The sequence below is a fragment of the Ahaetulla prasina genome, chromosome 4 (assembly GCF_028640845.1).
Source record: "Ahaetulla prasina isolate Xishuangbanna chromosome 4, ASM2864084v1, whole genome shotgun sequence".
Lineage (NCBI taxonomy): Eukaryota > Metazoa > Chordata > Lepidosauria > Squamata > Colubridae > Ahaetulla > Ahaetulla prasina.
This window is the reverse complement of record NC_080542.1, coordinates 34,493,747-34,516,277: the sequence shown is the minus strand read 5'-3', so window position 1 is coordinate 34,516,277 and position 22,531 is coordinate 34,493,747. Positions and strand designations below refer to the sequence as shown.

Genomic DNA, 22,531 nt, shown 5'->3' with positions numbered 1-22,531 from the left:
AAGAAAACTATCTATCTATCTATCTATCTATCTATCTATCTATCTATCTATCTACCTATCTATCTATCTATCTATCATCTATCATCTATTTGTCTTTCTCTCGTCTCATTTCTTAACTGCCCATCTTCCTCAGAGAGATGTTTAATATTATTACTATCTGTTGAGATTATTTTAATCTGAATTCCTGCATTGAGCAGCGGGTGGCACTCGGTGGCCACTATTTTTCACGGCTCTTCCTCTAAGCTGCTTCTGTGTACTGTCTTTCAAATCACAGCAGCCATCTGACTTCCTTCTAAGGTAACAAGTAAGGAAGCTATACAGAATTTACATAGCTTAAAGCTATTCTTGGGTGATAACAGAATAAGACGGAAATTCTATTTTAATCACAAAACAATTAAAAATGCAGGCACTAGCAATGAAGAGATCCTACTTACAGACTCCTGAATTTATAATTTATAAATTAACATATAGGTAGTCCTCAACTTACTACTAATCATTTAATGATAGTATGACAGCCTCAGAAAAAGTTATTTATGACATGTCCTCGCACTTACGGCCATTGCACCATCATCCTGCAGTCACCTGCTCACAGTTAGAGCAGTTGGCAACCAGCTTATATGCACAATGGGTTGCAAATTCCTGCTGTCAAATAATCATCATTTGCAATCTTCCCAGCTTGTTTCTGATTAAAAAAAATGTCAATTGAGGAAGCTGGATTTGCTTAACAATCAAGTGATTCACTTAATGGCTGTGGTTTTTAAAAAATCATACGATCGGGTCCAGTCATGTGAGTACCCTAATTTACAAAGAAAATTCTGGTCCCAGTTGTGGTCATAAGTCAATGATTTCCTTAAGACTACTGTTGGGTGGTACCAAAATAAGAGGAAAATCCTACTAAGATGGTGTAAGTCTCTCTCATGTATGAATTGAGGCAAGTTGAAGACAATGCTGTGGGGAATGGCAGAAAAAAAAATGAGCAAACTTTGTGCTGTGTTTGATTTGTTGCAAAGACTCCAAATGTGACAGCTGAAATGATGAAAAGAAAGAAGCAACACCTCGCAAAATTCTTCTCCAATACATATGCTTTTTTATTGTTGATGCAGAAAATTCTTTGAATATGCATACATTTATATATCTATATCTATAGATATATAGATATATATACACATACACACTACACACACACACATACAAACATTCATACGCGCACACACATCTATTATTGTATAAAATAAAGAGTGGACATAGTGTGATCTTTCATGGGTGAGTCAATGCAGACATTATTTTAAACAAAGCCTAGGCCACTACTGAACACAAGTATACATCATACCTGTTCCCAGCACAATAGATTTCTTGCAGTGTCCCCTTATGCTTTCACGAAGCATTTTCATTTTAAAAAAAATTTAGGGGGCAGAAGGAATCCCCAAAGGGATGATTTCCCAAGATTCAACATTTGATAGAAAACAGAAATGGGGAAAGAACAGGCTTTTAAAAAATGTTAAATGACACAACAGGAGTGGAATATTTAAAAAGAGGCAGGTGATCTTCCATTCACTGAAAAGTGAGTAAGTCTTCACCACATATAGGAATCATCAAACCTATGAAAAAGAAAGACAAAACTAGAGTAAACCTTTTCTTTAAACCTTATTTCAAAGGAAGACTATCTCTACACTAAACTATTCAATTAATGGTTTGCTAGTGATGTAATTATAAATTGATTCTTGACCTTGCTGGTGGGATTCTAAATCTGAATAAACATTGATGCATGCAGATAAAACAAACAAATGGGTACAAATCAGTGGTGGATTGCTACCAGTTCGCTCTGGATTGGGTGAACCGGTAGCAGTGGCAGCAGAAGACTACGCCCACCCACCCAGATGCAGAAGCATTGAGCACGCTAACCGGTAGCGACAGGTTTTGAAACCCACCATGGTACAACTTCCATTTTTGCTGGGATTAGCTTGCATGGATCAACAGCAGCATTATCCTATTTATTTATTTATTTGTGTCAGATGCATCACAATTAAAATAAGGCACACTATACAACATAAAATACAAGAATAAAATATGTATAAATTAAACAGATCTTGCCCAGAAACTAGCAACAGTAATTGTATTATCCAATGCAATGTTAACATAGAAATAATAAACTGTGGCCACAACACTAAAAGAGGACCAGATTGAGAAAGGCTGCTATATATATATAAGCATAAACCTATAAGTTCTTGGATTTCATGATATAGACTTGATGGTGCAGTGGTTAGAATGCAGTACTGCAGGCTACTTCTGCTGACTGTCAGTGACTGCAATTTGGCAGTTCAAATCTCACCAGGCTCAAGGTTGATTCAGCCTTCTATCCTTCCGAGGTGGGTAAAATGAGGACCCAGATTGTTGGGAGCAATCGCTTAGAGAGGGCTGTAAAGCACTGTAAAGCACTGTAAAGCAGTATATATGTCTAAGTGCTGTTGCTATTTAAGCCATGTTTGAGAAATGAGATTGAATTTCTATTCAGATTTCAAATATTTGAAATTGTAGCAGTGTTTCTTTTGAAACCTGTTGAAAGCCTGCAACTCCACAAAATTTGTAAGATAATTTCTAAATAATCCATTTCTCCAGGAATTCTGGGGTTACTTGCAGCCTAGAACGTGAATGGTGGCTGGATGGATTTGCAACTGCCAAAACTAGGTATTGTTTTGTTTTTGCATGCCACCAGAGAGATATACAGCCTATGAAACAGGTGGTGGTAGTAGAAACTTAATATATTTTCACCTTGTGGGAGATTTTATTATACTACCAGGAGTTGCACCAGTTCGAAAGGACAGTGATAAATTGTTCATCTTTGCTAATTTTTCTCACAATTCCAAAGTCAACAGAAGTAAAGATATTATTTTTAATAAGTAGAAATGGGAATGGAATAGATTGTAGCATCCTTATAACATGAATTGCTTAGACTCACCTTGATCTGGCATTACTATTGTCTCCAAAAACAAGCTCTGACATCAAGGTCTCTGGGATAGATCTCTTGCCATACCTGGTTATAAAAAGTAAAGACCAAGTTAAAGATCCCCAATTGTTTCCTTGAAGAGAAAAAGCTTCTCAAATGTTATCCATTTTTTCCTTGTACCCGATCCCTGAAATTGCAAAAAATAAAATAAAATCCTACCAGCTAGGACTGATTACCTGGAATAGGCTTTGAAAATATAACATGATATTACTTTTTAAGTATTTAACTGTGTTTTGATTGTCTCCCTTCTATCTTATTTCTATATATCATGTTCTGTTAAATCCTTAATCATTTGGATGGATGAAAAGGCAGGATATAAATAAAACAAATCATGAACAAAATGGATGAATAATTAAATAAATTTTAGTTATTGATCATCTGCAAATTGTTAATAGCCAAGTAATCCACCATTGATTTCTGCACAACCAAGTTTAAGGCAAGAAATTTTAAGCATCAATCAGGCCCTAGCTCTATATTTTCTCATTTGGCAAATTAAATTCTATTTTGGATTTAGAGAAAGTGAAATAAAGCTTGATTCCTTACAGTTCTCACTATGTAATTTCTTGGCAACAATATGCCGGTATTTGAGCCCTGTCTTTTTCTGGGATTTTTAAAACTTTCCAATTTAGCTTATAGCTATAGAATTCCCTTGAAGTATCACCCAGACTTAAGCCTGCTTCCAATTCAAGAAAAAGTTTCCCCAGTATTGCCACTTGTAGAGATTTGGGGTGTGTACAGCTGATTGCAAAATCTGAGCACTCAGATTATTCAGATAAATCTTCCATTTATAACTCTTCGTTCAGTGATCATTCAAAGTTACAAAAGCACTGAAAAAAGTAATTTACAACTAGTGCGCACACATAATTGTTGCAGCATCCACATAGTCACATAGTCCCAATTTAGATGTTTGGCAACCAGCATTTATTTACAATGATTGTAGTGTCCCAGGATCATGTGATCACCACAGGGGTGGGTTTCACTTGCCATTGCTACGTTCACTCGCACACACATGTGATTGCGCACATACCACTTCTGCGCATGCACAAATCATATTTGATGACATCCAGGCAGGTGGGCAGAGCCTCCCGCCACCGCTGCTATCGGTTCTCCCGAACCGGGACAAACCAGTAGCAACCCACCACTGGATCACCATTTGCAACCTTCCCAGCTGGCTTCTGACTAGCAATGAGAGAAGCCAAATTTGCTTAATATGATGCATTTAACATGATTCATTTAACAACTACAGTGATTCACTTAACTAAGAAAAAAGATCTTAAGATTGGGTGCAATTTTATGCAATAACAACTACCTTGTTTAGCAACTGAAATTCTGATCCCAATTGTGATTGTAAGTCAAGAACTATCTGTAGGAGGTTCATCAGGGCCATGGTGGCTCAGGCTGTAAGATAGCCTGTTATTAAAACACAACTGCCTGCAATTACTGCAGGTTCTAGTCCCACCAGGCCCAAGGTTGACTCAGCCTTCCATCCTTTATAAGGTAGGTAAAATGAGGACCCAGATTGTTGGGGGGGCAATAAGTTGACTTTGTAAATATACAAATAGAATGAGACTATTGCCTTACACACTGTAAGCCGCCCTGAGTCTTTAGAGAAGGGCGGGATATAAATGTAAATAAATAAATAATAAATAAAATCAACTAAATCTAAGCAAAAATCAGAGGACATATATTTAAGAACTTTTTTCTATTTCTCCACTCTTTTTAATTATCCTGAAGAATAATAGATCCAGAGTTTCATAGGAAGTTGTAGAAATATTCCCAGTTAATAGGTAGCTAGCAAAAAAGCAGTTCAGCTGTACTGAAGATATGCTCCTTTGCTGGAAGGTGTCAAAAAAAGATTGGACAAGCATTTGCCTGGGATGTTATAAGGATCCCTGCTTTGGGCAGAGTGTTGGATTAGAAGACTTAAAGTTACAGCCCAAGATTCAGTAGTTTCATAACGAAACTGACTATATTTTTCCCACTTATTCTAAGATCCAATAATATTTATACAGAAGAAAATCTATAAGTTGACTTCTGGTTGCTAACAAGAAAAAGTTCTTTGATTGGCTTCTACAGAAAGAATTCACTGGTCTTCCATGGCTCAGCAAAAAAAGAACAGTTTCTCAACTTTATGACTAGACTATGAATACTGAAGAGCTCAAAAGTAACCACCAACAACTGAGAGAGACAATTGCTCACTGATTCTCTCCTGGATCTGGTTTCCAATTAAGTTTCTAGGTAATAAGAGCTAATAAGATGATGTAGGCTTTCATGACTGGTTTCTGTTGGGCAATGGTGGACTTCAGAATTTAGTGACCATTCACTAGATTAGACTACAATCTTGAAGCCCAACACTGCCCAGCTAATAAGCTATTCCATATAACCAACACGTATAGGAAAAAAAGCTAATTAGGCATTTTAGAGCTGAGTTCCTCATTCCCTCCTAAAAGACTGCAAAGCACAGCAATCCCTGAAGATTAAGAGCATCATTATGTATGCACAAATGTGCACCAGGAAGGAGCTACTAAAGTAATTGTAAAATGCATGCACCATACTGATATACATGCTTATTAAGTGACTGAGAAACATAAAATTTATCAGGATGGAATCTGTAAATTCTACCAGAATAGGATTTTGAATTATATTACTTTCTGAAGTACTTGGCTGAAGATAGATGCAATATGAAAAGAATCCATAGCTTCTAAATAGAACTGATATAAAAAGCTGATGCATTGTTTAATCATGATTTAAGATGGTGCATGTTCAAGTAAACCCTATAGTTTCTCAATCAACAGTCTTGTATCCCCCATTTATATGTATACACCTATTTGCTATTGCAAATTTTTCACTTAGGAAAAACGTAACAAAATGTGCTTGGAGTTGGAAGCTTGAGTTAAATGAGGCTGCATTAATTGCTCCTATTCTTTGGATCCACAGCACAAATTCTTATCCATTGTACATTAATTCTTATCCATTGTACATTAAGAAGAAATGAAATAGATCAAGGTAGCATTCACAGGTGGACAAATGGCATAAAATATCACCCATGAAACATGCCCATGACTACAAACACTACATTCATGCTTTTGCACACCTTTGCCTTGTCACCAAGTTAATGTAATGCCGAAGGTCAGCAAGGTATTTTGCCATTTCTTCCGGCGAAGCGTTTTCTCCAGGGCTCTCAGGCTTGGGTGGATAGGCATCCACAAAAGTTCCCAGACAGAACATGATGCACAGAGCCATGGCAATCAAAAGAGGCCAAGACTTCAGAGAGGCAACCATCTAGAAGGAAACAAATAATACTGACAAATTCATAAAAATCTAGGAAATAATCCATGCTAGCCTAGATGTAAAAGGTAAAGGTAAAGGTTCTCCTCGCACATACGTGCTAGTCATTGCCGACTCTAGCATGTAACACTGCAAGAAAACCAATATTCTCAAGTTCTGCATGAAGTCTACCTTTATATTAACTGTCGTACCCATAATAAGCTTAGTAAAAGATATTGCTGGAGAAGCTTACAATTTGTATATTGTTCTCTCTCTCTCTCTCTCTCTCTCTCTCTCTCTCTCTCTCTCTCTCTGTATGATGTATGTATGTATGTATGTATGTATAAAATCATTTGATATTGCATACACTTATCATTTGTATGTTAACAAATGCCTAAACGCACCATCTCACCCTACTGAACATCAGGTTTACTGATATATTTAGTCTAATTTGTCAAACTCTGCTTAAGAGTTTGGTCCTGTGGAGCATTTGGCAATGAAGTTTTTCTAAAACCAGTCTAATCCTGACTGCACTGGAACACAAACATCTGCTTGGAAGAAAGCATGCATATAAAAGTAAGGTGGGATGTGAGGTAGCAATAATCTTGTCCATCTATCCCATAAAATGCACAATGGCACAACTTTTTCATCACTGATTTTCCTCCACCCTGTCCCAGCTACTCACTGTGAAAAGGAGGTACAAAGGCAAAGCTGGATATGAAGAGATGCTGAAGCTCTGCGATCTTCAGGTTGAATCTTGCAATTGCCTCTGTTAACAGCTCTCACAATCAGGGTTTATATGCTTGGTAAGTGAGTAAACGAAGGAGGGGGAAGGCTCCTCCCACTCCTTCATTTTCTCTCTCCCCCACGTTCATTCAATCATTCACCCATAATTTGTTGATCGATGCAATTCAGTATCAGCTACCTTGATTATCTTTCCAAGGAAACTATCTATGCATGCCAAGGGAGGGAGGAATTCATTAGAAAACTAGATGAACCCATAGGGAATTAAGAACTGTGTCTCTAAGCCAGTGTCAAAGAACTACAATTTTTGACGGCCATCAATAGGATGGCAATGATGGAGAAGTCTACCCACTAAGAGAGTATAATGCAGAGTGACTAATCATGGATAAATCCAAGAAAAGAAAAGTTTCAGAAGAAAACGGAACGTTTAACTCAACTACAAATGCTGGTTTTGTGGCCGCTGAGGAAAGAGTCAGACATTGGGAAGGGTTTTGTGGCTCCAGGTGTTTTCTTAGCCTATTGGGGTTCGAAAAGCTCAATAAATTGCGTGCCGGCAGGTGTCTCATATTGGCGGTTGTGACACAAATTTTGAACGACAGGGAGCCGCAGCAGGGGATGAAAGAGCCCCATGCGGCTCTAGAGCCGCGGGTTGCTGACATCTGGCATACACCATGTTGGCTGGAGCTGCTGGGAGTTGTAATTCAAAACCAATTGGAGACCACAATTTTTTTCCCACCAAGACAATGGAAGTAGCAGTAGTGGACATTATTTCTGAGTAGGGTCTCATGGTATTCTGTCAATCCGAAGGTGCAGACTTCAAACTTGAAGATCAGACTTGAAAATCCTATACAGGTTAAGGAGCGTATTTACAGTCCCAGGAGTCATGTTTCTTGATCTTTATGAAGCCTGATCTTGAATTTGTGGACTATCCTAACTGAGGGTATTCAGATCTCTGGAACAGAAAAGAAGAACATAATATACTCACGTTGTTCAGGTAGTCCTTGATTTACAACCGCAAGTGAACCCAAAATTTCTGTTGCTAAGTGAGACAATGGTTAAATGAGTTTTGCCCCGTTTTACTATCTTTCTTGCCACAGTTGTTAAGTGAATCACTGCAGATCATTTTTTTAAATGAATTTGGCTTCCCATTGATTTTGCTTGTCAGTTTATAAAAGGGGATCACATGATCTGGGACACTGCAATAAATTTGTGTCAGTTGCCACGTGTCTGAATTTTGATTACGTGACCGTGGGGATGCTGCAGTGGTCATGTGAAAAACAGTCACTTTTTTCAGTGCTGTTGTAACTTCGAATGGTCACTAAATGAATAGTTGTAAGTTGAGGACTAGCTGTACACCTTTTCTTGGTGATTCTACATACTCTGAATACATCAACAAGCATTCGCCCTTCCTCCTCCCACTCCTGTTAATTAGAAGGACAAATGATTTGTTAATTAATCATTGCTTTGCTGTCCAGTCTCCCATTAAGAGTTGATTGCATCACAAAGATTTTTTTCCAACCTAATCAATAGTCATCCAAACTCCCACTTTATAGACAGATTAGTTGCCCTTGTGGTTTCAATTCATTAAAACAGTAACTCAAGTGGAAAATATTTCAACTTTTAAGCATTGCCAAGTCATGGGCATGACTATGTATCACACAATCCTGGAGTGATATGGAAGTTTGTCTTCCATACATTCCAAACTTAACATTATTGACTATTTGATCCTCTACTTTACCTTTGAATCTTATATTCTGTTTTTTGTATAGTCACACAGTGGATAATAACAATAGATAGTTGCTTATTTTACAATAAAATTGACAGTGAATGAGCTCTCATAACATGCTGGGAGTTCATCCCTGTGATTTTAGAGTTCTCAGCTGAAATTCTGAAATCTGAGGTTTTGTTGAGAATGCTAAAGTCACTCCAAAATTTTACCGCTTATGAAGTGATCTTGCTTTTTTTTTTGCTTTGGTTTGTGTGTGATCATGTAATTTAGAAATAATTTCGGAATCCATATATCTAGGGATGTTTTGGAAGATGGACTTATGGAACAATCTGAGATTTAAGCTATGGTTATCTATATTGTGAAACATATTATAGGGTGATTGGATCTTTGCTAACATATCTTTAACCAAAATAACAAGCTACCATTTTGCAGTTAACTCGATGCTGAAATGTTTACAGTAGAGCAAATGAAAGCAACAGGCAAGGAACATTAGCAAAAAATTCTTTTTATAACAGTGAAAGAAAAATTCATTTGGTCAAAAGTTTTTATGCGCTTGAAGTAAAAACTTCCCTGAGCCAATTTGATCAATTGTGACTGATTATATAGCTATCCGTTTCTGGACAACACAGTAGATGGAATTTGCCACTGCCTTCTTCTGGGACAGTTTTCAATTTCCCAATCTTGACTATAACACTTAACCTAATTCTTATTTCTTGAATCCATATACAAGCAGCGTGCTTACATGTATGCACATTTTCTAACTGTTGGGATGTAGCTCACAATTCAACAAATGCTCCAACATATACAGTATATATGCAAATTACTTGCAAAATGCAAATAAGAGAAAAGCATGAACATTTGCTTCCGCATTTTTTGCAGAAAGTATGCATTCAAAGAGACCAGCATACAAAATACACGTATTAAAATAAATTTATACATAATCCAGATTCTGTGTCTATGAGGACTCTTTTAATGATACAGTTGAGAAAAAAAACCTTAGTTAAAAAAACTGGAAATCTCTATCAGAATTTTTAAAAAATATTCTATACAAAGTGAAGATTAAAACCCTGTTAATTCTGCAGGTTTTTGCAAAAACCCAACCTGGACTTGGCCTCATTTATAACAAGATAAAAACAATGTCCTAATTATTATAGTGGCATCGTAAAAAGAAAGACAGTGTTAAAGTTGCTAACACTGAAAAATAGTGCAACACAGAACAAACTCATCACAATTTAAGCAAAATATACTAATTAGCAAATATTGATAATTATATTATGAAACATCTAACTATGAATAATGAAAATATATGCTTGATGCCCACCCTGAAACTCAGAGAAAGTAATGACTAATTAAAACACAAAATGAAGATGATACATAATTTTAAAGTGGCATAGTAGAATATATTTTCTGATTTTGCCAAAGTAAGTGGACCTCTATAAAAAAACAACAATCATAAAAATATTTCCTGGAAGATTTGCACCCATTTCTAGATAGGGAGGATATATTCTCAATCACTTTTACTTTATACATCTCCCAAATAGATTACTAAAATGCGATTTAGAAGGGGTTATCCTTGAAGAATATCTGGAAGCTTCAGCTGGCCCAAATGCAGTGATGTGTGCTCCAAAATCTGCACATGTTACCACTGTGCCTTTTGAGTTGCATTGGTGGCCAGTTTGCTTTTGGATCCAATTCAAGATTTTTGTTATCACTTTTACATTACATAGGACTGAGATATTTGAGGGTAGATATTTCTACCTATTCCATCAGGTCTAGCAGGATATGCATATTGTTTAGGTCCCCATTGACAGGATGTGTTGGTCTACTGGAAGGTGCTTAAAACAGATTTTCAGTGAACTTGGGACTCTCATGATGCTAGATGGCTATATGGCAATTAACGGAAGGGACTCTCTATGCTTCACTGCTATTTTGTTTTTATCTTGTTTCTATTTTAACCTAAACTGGTTGTTTCAATGTTTTTATGTACTTTGATTATTAGTAAGGCATGTTGCCCAGAATAACTATGTAAGATGAGCAGCTATGCAAATGTGAATGAATGAATAAAGCTAAAAGTCCAAATAGATTTACAATACAACAGTAAATGCCATGCATAGCCTGACTCTGAATTGAATTAAACTTAAATTGGGCCAAAACAATTTGTTAAAAATATTCCAATATGTGGATCAGTTGGAGACCTGGCTGTGCATCCCCAGCTAAAGACTTCAGATTCTCTTCATGAGAAGACCAGATAGAGTGAATCTGTTTACATAGCAAAACCATCTGCTTCCTCCTGTTAATGCTTGATAATGTCCAATGAACTCTCATGCTGGAGAATTACAGGTGCAAAGCCAAGACTTCATGGTATAATTAGCTTATACCCTCAGCCAGAGCAGCAGAACTAGGTTTGGGTTCTGTGCTGTAGCCAATCACCACTAGGGACTTATATTCTGGGGCTCCCAAAATTCTACTAAAGAGTTATATAATGAAAATTTGGATTTGTTCCACTTCTTAATATAATAGGGTGGCCAAAAGAAACTGAGTAAGGCCAGCTTAATTCAAAAGGCAGAACTTTGGAGGCTTAACATTCATTGTCCCCCTCTCCACGAATGACTATGTTATGCTCAATCTGAAATTATTAGGAATATTATGGAAATCCAACCAATTAAGTTGCAGGAGTTTAATCCTAATTATCAAAATATCAGGAAGCACTATGAAGTTAGACCAACTCAAGAATGGCTATAGTTGATGCACAGCCATGAAGCTATACATCTAACAACTGTTGCTATCAGGAACAGTGCAGCAATTATTTTGATTATTTTAGGGAAACTATAACCCCTTCCAGAACAAGCTAAACCCTAATCTTGTTCTATTGGCCAATTTTACTGCAAAAGATGATCTGCGACCACCTTATAAACAAGAGTTACAGCTCACCCAATCTAACATCTTTTGTAATGGCTGAAATATGTCACACAGATTGTTTTCCAACTGCAATTGTTCTGATCAACACTCTTTATATTTCTGCAGGTTAAATGGTTCCAGCCCCTTCAGGCTGTCACAGCAGATTTGCTATTAAGAATTTTCTGAGTTCACTTAGTTATCTCTGCTACAAAGTGGCCCATGTGTCAAATTTCTCAAAAGGAAGGCCCAGTGTAATAGTAAACAACAAACCGTGTTCTCCTCATACTGTCTCCACTATGATTTTAAAGAGATAACCTTTAGTATTGATCTTCCTTTTATGAAGTTCCCAAGAGACTTTTCAGAAGGCTGCTGTACTTCAAGCTGTACTAATAGCAGTACTAATTGACTCGAAACCAGCCTTGTAAGTATGACTCATGATCAAGAGATATGATAAGGACCCATCTGATAATTCTATTATAAATATCCCTTACTTATTCAACCATCCATTAAGATTCTCAGTGGCCTCTCACAAGAATAAATAAAATGCCGTATTTATAGATAGAGCTGAACATCCTTCCATCTGGTCTATGGTCTTTGGCAAAAGAAATAAAATGGGAGGTTGTTAATCATCTCAGTCTTCAATACTATCCCAAAACCTGGTTTAATGGGTGGACCTGAGTTAAATTACAAAAAAAGAAAAGAAAGAAAAACACCTGACTGAGGCAGGTACAGCTGAAAACACCTGGGCTACCTTTCTAAAAACAGCCATCAATCAATGAAAGTCTATGCAATAAGAAATAATGCCATCTGTAGTTACAGGAGGGTGAAAATTGTGTACCCTCATAAGAGTTTCAGAAAACAAGAACCTTAATGAAATTCAAATATATATATTTTGACAAGTGCAAAATATACTTTTGAAGTTCCAATTTCAGAATGAAAATGGCCACTGGAAAACCTCTTGTATAAGTTCAAATAATTATTTGGAAGGTCCCCTCTCTTTTCAATCTTGGCAACTTTTTGATCTGGACTTCAACACTCCACCGATCTCTCCCCTTCACTCTTCAATGTTCTGGTGCCAGTGCCACAAAATAAAGAATGGCTGTTGTGCTCTGATTAGAAAGGCAAGCCACTCTTCTTGCCATTTGTTGTGTTAAATCTGTAGGTCAGAGTTGCAAACAAGGCAGCCTCTCAAGGTTGGAGTGAAGCCAAGAATGCTGTGTCTCATTTCTCTCAACTATTTCCCTTTTTCTGTAATTCTGTGCCATCTTGCTTCCCTATTCTTTTAATCTCTCTGCCTGTGTCTAGACATCATTTTCATCCTAATCCTTTCTTTTTGCTGTCTTTATTTCCCAGTATCTTCTTGTAATTCAGAGGTGTCAAACTCAAGGCCCGGGGACCAGATCCAACCTGCAGGATGCTTAGATCTGGCCTGTGGGGCGGACCTGGAAACAGTGAAGGATTGGCCGGTGGTGCCTCTGCCAGCAAAAATGGAGCTCAGCAAGGTTGCCCTCAGCCCTCCCAAGCTCCATTTCCACTGGCAGAGGGTTGTAGGAGACTATTGCAGCCGAAAGCAGAGCTTGGGAGCCTGTTTTCACTGGCAGAGCACTTGGGCCGCAACAGGCGCCCCCAACATGGTTGATGTTGAGCTGGCCACACCGACTCTGGCCAAGCCCCCCTGGCCCCCCAGATCAAGCACAACCTTGATGTGGTCCTCAATGAAATCTAGTTTGATACCCTTGTTATAATCAATCTAGTAAGTTCAGCCCAGGAGTCAGGCTTCTCCTTTCCTGCTGTTGTTAGATTATTATTGCCCAGGCATGATTTGCTTACCCTTGTTTTAACCATTCTCATTTTTAATTATTGTGATCTATCCAGAAACATTTATGGATGGGTAATCATAGGATGGATGGATGGATGGATGGATGGATGGATAGATGGATTGCAAGAGATCCTGATATAAGACCTAAAGAGTTTTCAGAGAAAATATGTACTACAATGCTAAATAAACAAATCTGTGCATGTATGTTTATTTGAGTTGTGCATATATATTTCTAAGTATAAACATGGACAAGATCAACAGACCATAGAAAGCAAGTCATAAAAGGAGGAGATTTATCCATCCCCCTCCAGCTCTCTAGACTTGTAACATCCAATCAACCCCACAAAAGGCCTTTTGAGTGGCAGTTTGGGCACCACTCTGACTTTTTACAGGCATTGTGTAGATAGGAAAAGAGGAGAAATAGCATTTATTTTCTTGCCAATGGTTTCCATGTGGCTGGAGGTTTTCCAGACTGGAAAAATTAGCAAGGGGAAAGATCTGGTCCTCCATACAATTGTGTTTGTATTAATTCTGATAGCAAGGTGTTCTGTTCTGTCTGTCTCCTTTCCGATTCATTTGGATTAATCTATGATTCTAGCCGCAATTTGCTCATCTTTATTTATGGATTTTTCCCTTAAGAAACATAAAGTATTCAAGAGAGGTGGATGTGTGGGAAGGATCATGTAAGTAATATGTACATACTGTACATACTGTTAAGCTGATTGAAGAAGCAAAGGCTGACATTAACCCATAACTCAAAGTGCATTATTCTCAGATTACTTTGCTGCACATGTTTATCCCCACTCCACATTAGCAAACTAATTATTTGTTGCTCTTTTAAGAATTCAAAATCAATTGTTGTGTGCATGTCATGGTAGTTCCAACTCTTGTGTAAACTCCAGCTTCCGATCAATCCAGCCAGAACAAAAAGAGAACCTCTTCTAATGAATTTGGCCATAGATCCCAAGATGACTCTGGAATCTCTAGCCAGCAGATTCCCCACAGACACATTCCTCTCATGCATTTTACCAAGAATTACTACCCTCTTTTTCCTCTTTGTAATAAGTGAATATTAAACTAATGGAAAGTTTGAACTGAAGCCAAAAAAGACGCCAGACATCAGGTAGTTGAGGCAAACATGATACAGAGCTGAAAATAGAAGAAAAAACTAGCCCAAATAAGGTTTCTATTCTTCAAGGCAAGTTGACTGGATGCCCATAAGCTGAATCTATTATAAGAACAAAGAAGCTTCTGAGCAGTTTCTACTGACCTGGTTCTAAGCAATGGTGGAGAACTTAGAATGCCCCAGATAGGGATAAAGGAGAACTACCATACAGGGGCTCCAAAACTCACATAACCTAGTGTTAATTTTCCTCATCTTTTTGCTGCTATTGGGTGATCATCCAGAGCTTTGAAAGGATTACTGGTAGCTCTAACTACAGGTAGTCCTTATTTAATGACTGGTCACTTAGCAATGGCTACGTACATGCTCTTGGTCATATTATTGCATTTTGAGAGCTGATGACTGTGATTTGCAAATTTTTTGCCAATTTCCAGCCTTTTCAGCTTATTTATGACCAAAACCTGCCCCACTTAACAACTGCTATGTTCGCTTATCAATTGTGGCATTTGCTTAACAACTATTATTTTAAAAGTTATAAAATGTGGTGCCTCAATTTATAATGAGTATTGTCAGAAATTCCATTATGGTCATAAGTCAAGGACTATCTATACATGACATTTCCCGGGATTTTTTAAATAAGTACATTGAATTGCAAGAGATGCTGGAAGTATATTGCTGGAAGCAATATATGGAACTCTAGATTTTTCCTATCCCTGATGTAGGACTTGTGCCAAAGGATTCAATACTTGATAAGCTATGTAAAAAACTTCGATATATAAAAAAAACCCCTCCAGAATGCAAATAACTATATTGTTAATGCTTCATTCTTCCTATAAAGTTTCTGTTCAAGAACATTTTCTCTCTCCAGTACCCAAGATATACTACATGTCTCCTCAGCTGCAAAACCTGAACAATAGGCAAAAAAGCAGGGGGCCTATTTACTCATTCAGGTGTCAGTAATAACGGGTATTTAACTGAAGGCAAACAACTAATAACAATACAGTTTGTTCTCCAAAGGCTGGAATACAAGCCAAGTATTGTAGGATAATAGAAATAATCAGAGTATTGCTTAGCTCCCTTTCTAACCAACTTCCTGCTCCCTCTCACCCAGTTTTGCATTTTTCCCTCCCTCAAATTTGCCAATCAAAGACAAAAACACAGTTCAGTTGACCAGGTCTTTTATGATTTAATTTCATGCAGGAAGCTTGGAAGCCAGGTCAGGTTAGCATAACCAGCCTCTAAAGAGGAACTGGGAAAAGGGTCAGGATATTCTCCAATTTTAATCACACCATGGAAAAGGTGACTGAACTGCAATTTGTCTACTGCAAAATCTCCCCTTTTGTATAACTGGGAATGGTATAATAATATTTAAATGCCTGTCTGCTATCCTCCTTTGGCATCTAATCATACAGAACACTATTTCCTAGTGAGCAATGGGTGCTTTGGATGTGTTCAAGGACACATTGTTCTCAATGTCTTCTCTGTTTTTGAAGACACACTCCAGGGCTTACTGCTCATAATGGCAAGGCAATCTTGTATATTTCCATGTATATGGAAAGCTTGTTCTATATCTCCAAATATGCACAAAAACCCAAGAGAGAATAAGCTTGTCTGCTAGACTCCAGTGAAAAACCATAGTGCTCCCTCTCCTCCCCCAAACCCATTTTATCAGTAGAACAATGGAACAAGTTCATTGATGGTGTGTTGAAATCATAAACTTCTCTCTACTTTTTTAATCAGGTGAAAATTGACAAGGTTTATGCTAGTTTCCTTTTCTAGACCAAGGGACTGGAAGGGTTTTTTGATTGGCTGATTGTTGTATACTGGTCCACTGGTGGACACATCAAATTGGATGCTGGAAAGTAACAAGCATGATCAAGTGCTTATACAAAAGGTCTCTCAAGGAAACCATTTATTCTTTTTTTAAAAATACACTTTATTCAACATTTTTAACATTAAAAATATAGAAAATTATATCATTCAACAACAGCTATTTGTGGTGTTTTTCTTATGACTATAATTCGTGCATTATTTACAAAAATTAAATTGTGTGTGTTTACATTCTTATTTTACCTATTACTTATCGTTAATAACTATCTTTAACCTATATCTGTTCTATCCAATTATACCACTGTTCCCACACATTGTAGAATAGCGATGCCTCTTTATCTTTTAAACTCAGCGTTAATTTGTCCATTTCTGCACAATTCATGACCTTTTTTATGACAAGTTTCTCTGCAGGTATGCATGGCTATTTCCAGCATTGAGCGAAGGCCATCCTGGCAGTGGTTAATATGTGTAGTATTAGATATTTTGTACTTTTCACATAACCTTTTTTAAAGATCCCCAGTAGGAAGAGTTCCGGTTCTAAATCTAATTGTTCATTAATAATTTCCTGTAGCCAATTTTTAATTTTAAGCCAATATTTTTGAGCTTCAGGGCAGGACCACCACATATGGTAGTATGTTCCTTCTTTCTTTTTACACTTCTAACATATGGGGCTCATTTTTTGATACATTTTCGCTAATTTCAAAGGGGGTAGGTGCCACCTGTAGAACATTTTATATGTATTTTCTTTATATGATGCTGATTTTGTTAGTTTATGGTTTCTGTTCCATATGATCTCCCAATCTGACCATATATTCTTAAAGTCCCACTGTTGAAAGGAAAGCAATTGGTGCTTCCTTTCCCAACAAGAGCAAAGAAACAATCAAATCCACCATTTGGGGACTATAGTAAAAGCAATCTGAAAAAAAAATACCAGGCAGGCCTGACACAACATGGGGAAATTTCTATTTCAAGTAGAAGTTCTCCAGAAATTCAGATTAAAACTGCACAAATTAGATAAAAATGGGGATATTGTTAATATAAACATTCATAATTGTTTCCATGGATTAAAAAGAAACATTGGATAATGACACTGTTCGGCTGATAGAAAAGTAAACTAGCTTGGAAATATCTGATTAGTACTAATGCAATGAAAACTTCTGAGGTTCAGTTTAATATGCAGCTCAAAAATTATATATAGGTAAAAAGTAAATATTTGGTAATCAACCAAATATTTGGTATTTCATATTTGGTAATCAAAAATATCGTCCCTTGCACATTGTTTTGATATGGTGATTATGTCTCTGGATGATGGAACATTTTTTGTAATATCCTCCTGGGCTGCATTGTAAAATGCCTGTTGAAAACTGTAAGTGTAAAAATAAGAGACTTCAAAAAAGATCCGACTTACCGATAAATGGAACTTTCCCTCCTCCCAAAGAGAATTGTATGATATGGTGCAATAAAATATTTTTCTAGACCTTGATAACCATAAAGTTATGTCCACAAGTGGGACCATTACTAAAAAGTTGTTAACTGAGTTGTATCCAATTTTGGTCATAAATTTTTATGTAAGTTATTCCCAATTTTACAATCTCTTTTGCCATGGTTTTAAGCAAATCAGCGGAATTGTTAAGTAAATTATGGAGTCATTAAGCGAATCCGGCTTCCCCCATTGACTTTACTTGCCAGAAGTTGATGGAGCAGATTGCAAATCACATTACTCTGGGATGCTTCAACTATCATAAATACATGCAGGTTGCCAAGTGCCCAAATTTTAATCACATTACCGTGGGGATGCTACAATTGTTATAACTGCAACAACTAGTTTTAAGTCACTTTTTCAGTTGTTCAGTTCAATAATCAGTTCAGACTATTCAGCTGTTGTAACTTTGAATAGTCACTAAACAAATGGGTATTATTTCAAGAATTATCTGTATCAGGGATGAGTTCTACTTACCTTTACTACTGGTTCGCAATGGAACCACCCGCATGCTTCTGCACATGCGCAGATCATCCATGATGACGTCATGGTGGGTGGGTGGAGCCTCCTGCCGGTTTTACTACTGGTTATATAGAACTGGACCAAACTGGGAGCAACCCACCATTGATCTCTATGGTCCTTTTGAATCCCTGAAAATCATTTTGATGAATGGGGTCATCATTCTGCAGTGGATGCACGTATGTTGAACAAGTACTGTATAAATTCCACCCAATTTCCTCTGAGTCAGTTCAGAGATGTCTATTACTACAGCAAAACTATTTTGCAAATAATTCTCTTCCTAAGTGTTCTTGATCAGAGACAACATTAAAATCTTCCACATATGGTTTCCCTTTTCAGGCCTTAAATATTTCAAGTTGGCTACTTCAGTTGGCTTACATAACCCAGCAGGCAGTTTCTTAGATTTGCCGGTATGTCTTAGATCCGGTCATTTCTAAATGACAACAAAAAGTTCCTACTGCAATACCTGTCCTTGTTATAGGTGGGATCACTTTTAGAAAACTAAAATTTTGTTTATATATTTTTGTGCCAATAGTACCCATCACTCACTATTCCCTTCTACAGTACTGGCATTATCCGAAAAGTATATGGCAAGGGCTATGCGCTAGCATCAGGGAATCATTATTTGCATGCAAAGATGTAAAAACAGGATGATCTCTTGTAGGGCCTGGCCAGGGAAATTTTAAAGTTAGGATTTCTTGTATTCTCTGAACTTGGAGTTTCTTACAGACATCTCATTACCAGTGGTGAAATCTTTTTATCTTCCTTACCGGCTCAGAAGTGCACATGCCGCACATGTCACATGTGCATGCAGAGCTTTTGCGCATGCGCAAAACCTTTTGTGCATGTGCAAAAAACACATTACTTCCTGGTTAAAACCAGGAAGTAATGACACCCGGACGGGTGGGCGGAGCTTTGCTCCACCATCGCTACAGATCGCCGAACCATTGGCCACGATCGCTACTGGATCACAAGATCTGGTCAGAACCGGGAGTATTTTACTCCTGCTCGTTACCCATATTAGGTAACATCATCAGTGCTAGTAAGGAGTGGGGTTAACTCTCAATTTATATTCTAGTGGCTTGTCGCACAATTTCATCAAAATGTGCCTTATCACTTAGTCCAATACAGCACAATCAACATAAGCTATAAAAAAGGATAATACTCCCATACATCAAAACATCTCAGAAATATGGAATGAGCCTAGCACACAAACCAGCTAAAGCTCTCCAAGACATCCTAAGATAATAAAACAACCCAGCAGCCTCAGAAGAAAAGAAACAAGAATCATCTACAACATACAGTGCAGATGCTACAATAACCACTATGAAGGACAAACAGGCAGAAGACTAGCAGAATGCATCCATGAATACCAAGTAGCAGGCATGAGACATCATGAAAAGTCATTAATTTCACAACATATGGACAGACTTATAATCATAATTTCAACTGGAAAACCATGACTATCCTAGACCAAGCCAAGTCCAAAAATGCTAGAGAATTTTTGGAAGCCTGGCACTCTGATAAATTGTCCATCAATAGACACATAGATATAAACAACATCTATGTACTGTGCAATCAACAAGCCAAAGAGGGAACAAAAAGATCAAAACATCTCTCTGCCAGCAATCAACGCCCAGATGAGCATAGATTAACAGCAAGATTAACACCAGATCAATAATTGAGAATAAACATCACCCCAATCAAGAAACTGCCAAACAAGTCAACAGTAAGCCCAACCAAAGAACCCCCAAGACCACTCCCATCAACACTTGACAGGGGAAGCCACTAGAATATGAACTGAGAACAAACCCCACTCCCTTCTAGCACTGATGAGGCTACCTAGTTTGCGTAATGAATTATCTGCAAGAGTATCTGCAACAACCAAACTCAAAGAGCACTAAAGACTCCTCATTTCAACCTTGAACTATACATTTTCTTCTTTATCAGACATTTTAAAAATATTACAGTTGGAAAGCACTATAAAAATGGGAGGGAAGTTCAAATATCAAATTGAATAATATAGTGTTTCTTTCAGAAATGAGTATCTTGCAGATTACATACACACAGCCTATAGGCTACTTTCTAATGAACTAAAGCTTGATTTTTGAAACTTGGTAATCTTAAAATGTATGGATTTTGAGAAACTTTGAATATTTCATTGCCAAGTCATCCAAGATGAAGGAATAAAATCCAATTAGGGTTTGTCATTCTTTAGGGGGAAAACAACTCTACATAAGATATGGATAGCTTTTCTTTTCTAAAATGTATGAAATAGTTGACAGCTCCCTTTTACATTTTGAGTTTTCTAAAAACCAAAACACTTTTTAGCACTATTGAACTCTTCAAACAATAGATTTTCCCCCCTAGGAGGAACTATGAAAGGAAGCCATGCTCTTTAAAGAGCACTGTAAATATTAAAGTTAAGAAAGATGGAAATAATCCTTTTGCAACCTTGAATGTTTTCTAATGTAAAGACAATTCCCTCTATGTCTCTGGATTCAGTCTTGTGAAATTTGCCATAAACCAGACAGATAACTGCAATCGACCTAGCCTGGTCATCTAAGTTCTAAAGAAAACAATTCCCTAAGTAAGAATTGTCTAGAACGTTAGAACGTCATGCAACAGCTTTATTTAGTTTGTAAATAAAGCTTTTGGAACCAGTGTGACAGGAATAGTGGAATCAACATTATATGTATATTTATCCACAATCTAAAATTCAGATGAAAGAATAGAACACAGGCATGCAACACAGAAAAGGGAAATAAAAGTTTACTTGTTGCCACAAAATCAATGCTATTTTCTAATTTCTTCTAGAAATCATTAAGTAGTAACTCAAACAGAAGTTTTCAATCAATAAAGACAGAGGGAAATGGTTTTGAACTAATTAATTGCCACAGACTGGTCTGGGATTGATGGTGAGGTAATGAGCACAATAACAAAAGACAGCAAAAACAGCTTGTGATCCTTTGTTGATCTGAGCAGCAAGTCAGCCAGGGATGAGGCCCACAATGGGAAGCTGTGGTGCCTGCAAGGAGAGAATAACTAAAGCCAAGATGATGACCAAACTATGCAATCCAAGCCCCAGTCCCCTTTTTAAGTGCAACATACCTCCCCCCACTAAAGTAGGATTGTATGATGGTGGATGCTATCTTGGTTTTTTGACACCCACGCCCAAATAAACAACTAAATCCAGGAATATAATCTTTAATTTGTCTGTAGTGTGGCTGGACATAGAAGCACTGCCATTTTCATTCCCTCATGAAACAATGCTGTACATTAGAGCTCTACAACTGCTCAATTACCTGATTCATAAGCCACATGTGGCTTTGGGGTGCATGATGGAACTATGCTCAAAAAAGTAACAGGGGGAGGAAAAACCAGAGATATCCATGGAGGATTTAAAAAGTCAAGATGGATGCCATAATCATAACTTTGAAGCCCCACATGGGAGGCATGTTAAAAAGGGGCTGGAGCTCCAATTATGGAGTAGAGCCGCCATCTTGATATTTTAACTGTCTTCTTATGAATTCCCTTAGAACACATAAATATTGGATTTTTTACCTTTATCTGTGATTAAAATAAAATGTAACTGAATAATTACTATTCTGTCATGTAATTAATAATTTATTCTTTCTGTCATATAAGCTATTATAATTTGATTAGTAACAACCATTATCCTTCCATGACATACAATACAGAGACAGAATTAATTTGTCTCAATGCTATTTATTTAATCAGAAATCAGTTCTTCATCTTACACAGTTGCATTTAAATTCAGAAAAGGCTGATCCAGGAGATACTGATTAAAGCAAATTATCAATCAAGAAGAAAATAAAAATGATTACTACAAATTAATGATAAGTTGTTGGTTTGAGAGGCAGGCAATGGACTTCCAAATACCTTTTCCAATAGGAAAATATGGAATCTCAAAAATGACTCCACTGATTAGGTACCACAAAAAGTAATTATAGATAGTTGGTAGGTAGGGAGGGAGGGAGGTAGGGAGAAAGAGAGAGAGAGAGAGAGAGAGAGAGAGAGAGAGAGATACATAGATAGACGATAGATAGATACCAAATGAACCTGCTCCAACATGGAGAGATGCTTATAACTTATAC

At 37.2% G+C, this 22,531-nt stretch overlaps 2 protein-coding genes across 3 annotated transcripts in view; both read right to left on the bottom strand.

Moving 5' to 3' along the window:
* Positions 1 to 1,079: 1,079 nt before the first annotated feature.
* Positions 1,080 to 7,674, bottom strand: LOC131197571 (goannatyrotoxin-Vere1-like). 2 transcript variants are annotated; one of them, XM_058181800.1, is made up of 4 exons: positions 7,453 to 7,674; positions 6,099 to 6,286; positions 2,957 to 3,031; positions 1,080 to 1,598 (listed from the first exon to the last, which is right to left on the bottom strand). In XM_058181800.1, exons 1-4 carry the CDS (start codon positions 7,672 to 7,674, stop codon positions 1,574 to 1,576), a joined length of 510 nt encoding a protein of 169 aa, XP_058037783.1. In that variant the 3' UTR covers positions 1,080 to 1,573. The 2 variants fall into 2 exon arrangements, with proteins under 2 accessions (XP_058037783.1, XP_058037784.1); XM_058181801.1 differs by lacking the exon at positions 7,453 to 7,674 and adding an exon at positions 6,957 to 7,095.
* A 113-nt stretch (positions 7,675 to 7,787) lies between these two features.
* TMEM101 (transmembrane protein 101) overlaps positions 7,788 to 22,531 on the bottom strand; it is a 53,252-nt gene continuing 38,508 nt past the window's right edge. Inside the window, exon 5 of the mRNA XM_058181798.1 lies at positions 7,788 to 7,967. Within this exon, the coding sequence (XP_058037781.1) occupies positions 7,941 to 7,967 (27 nt within the window). The 3' untranslated portion in view covers positions 7,788 to 7,940. The remainder of the gene's footprint in view (positions 7,968 to 22,531) is intronic.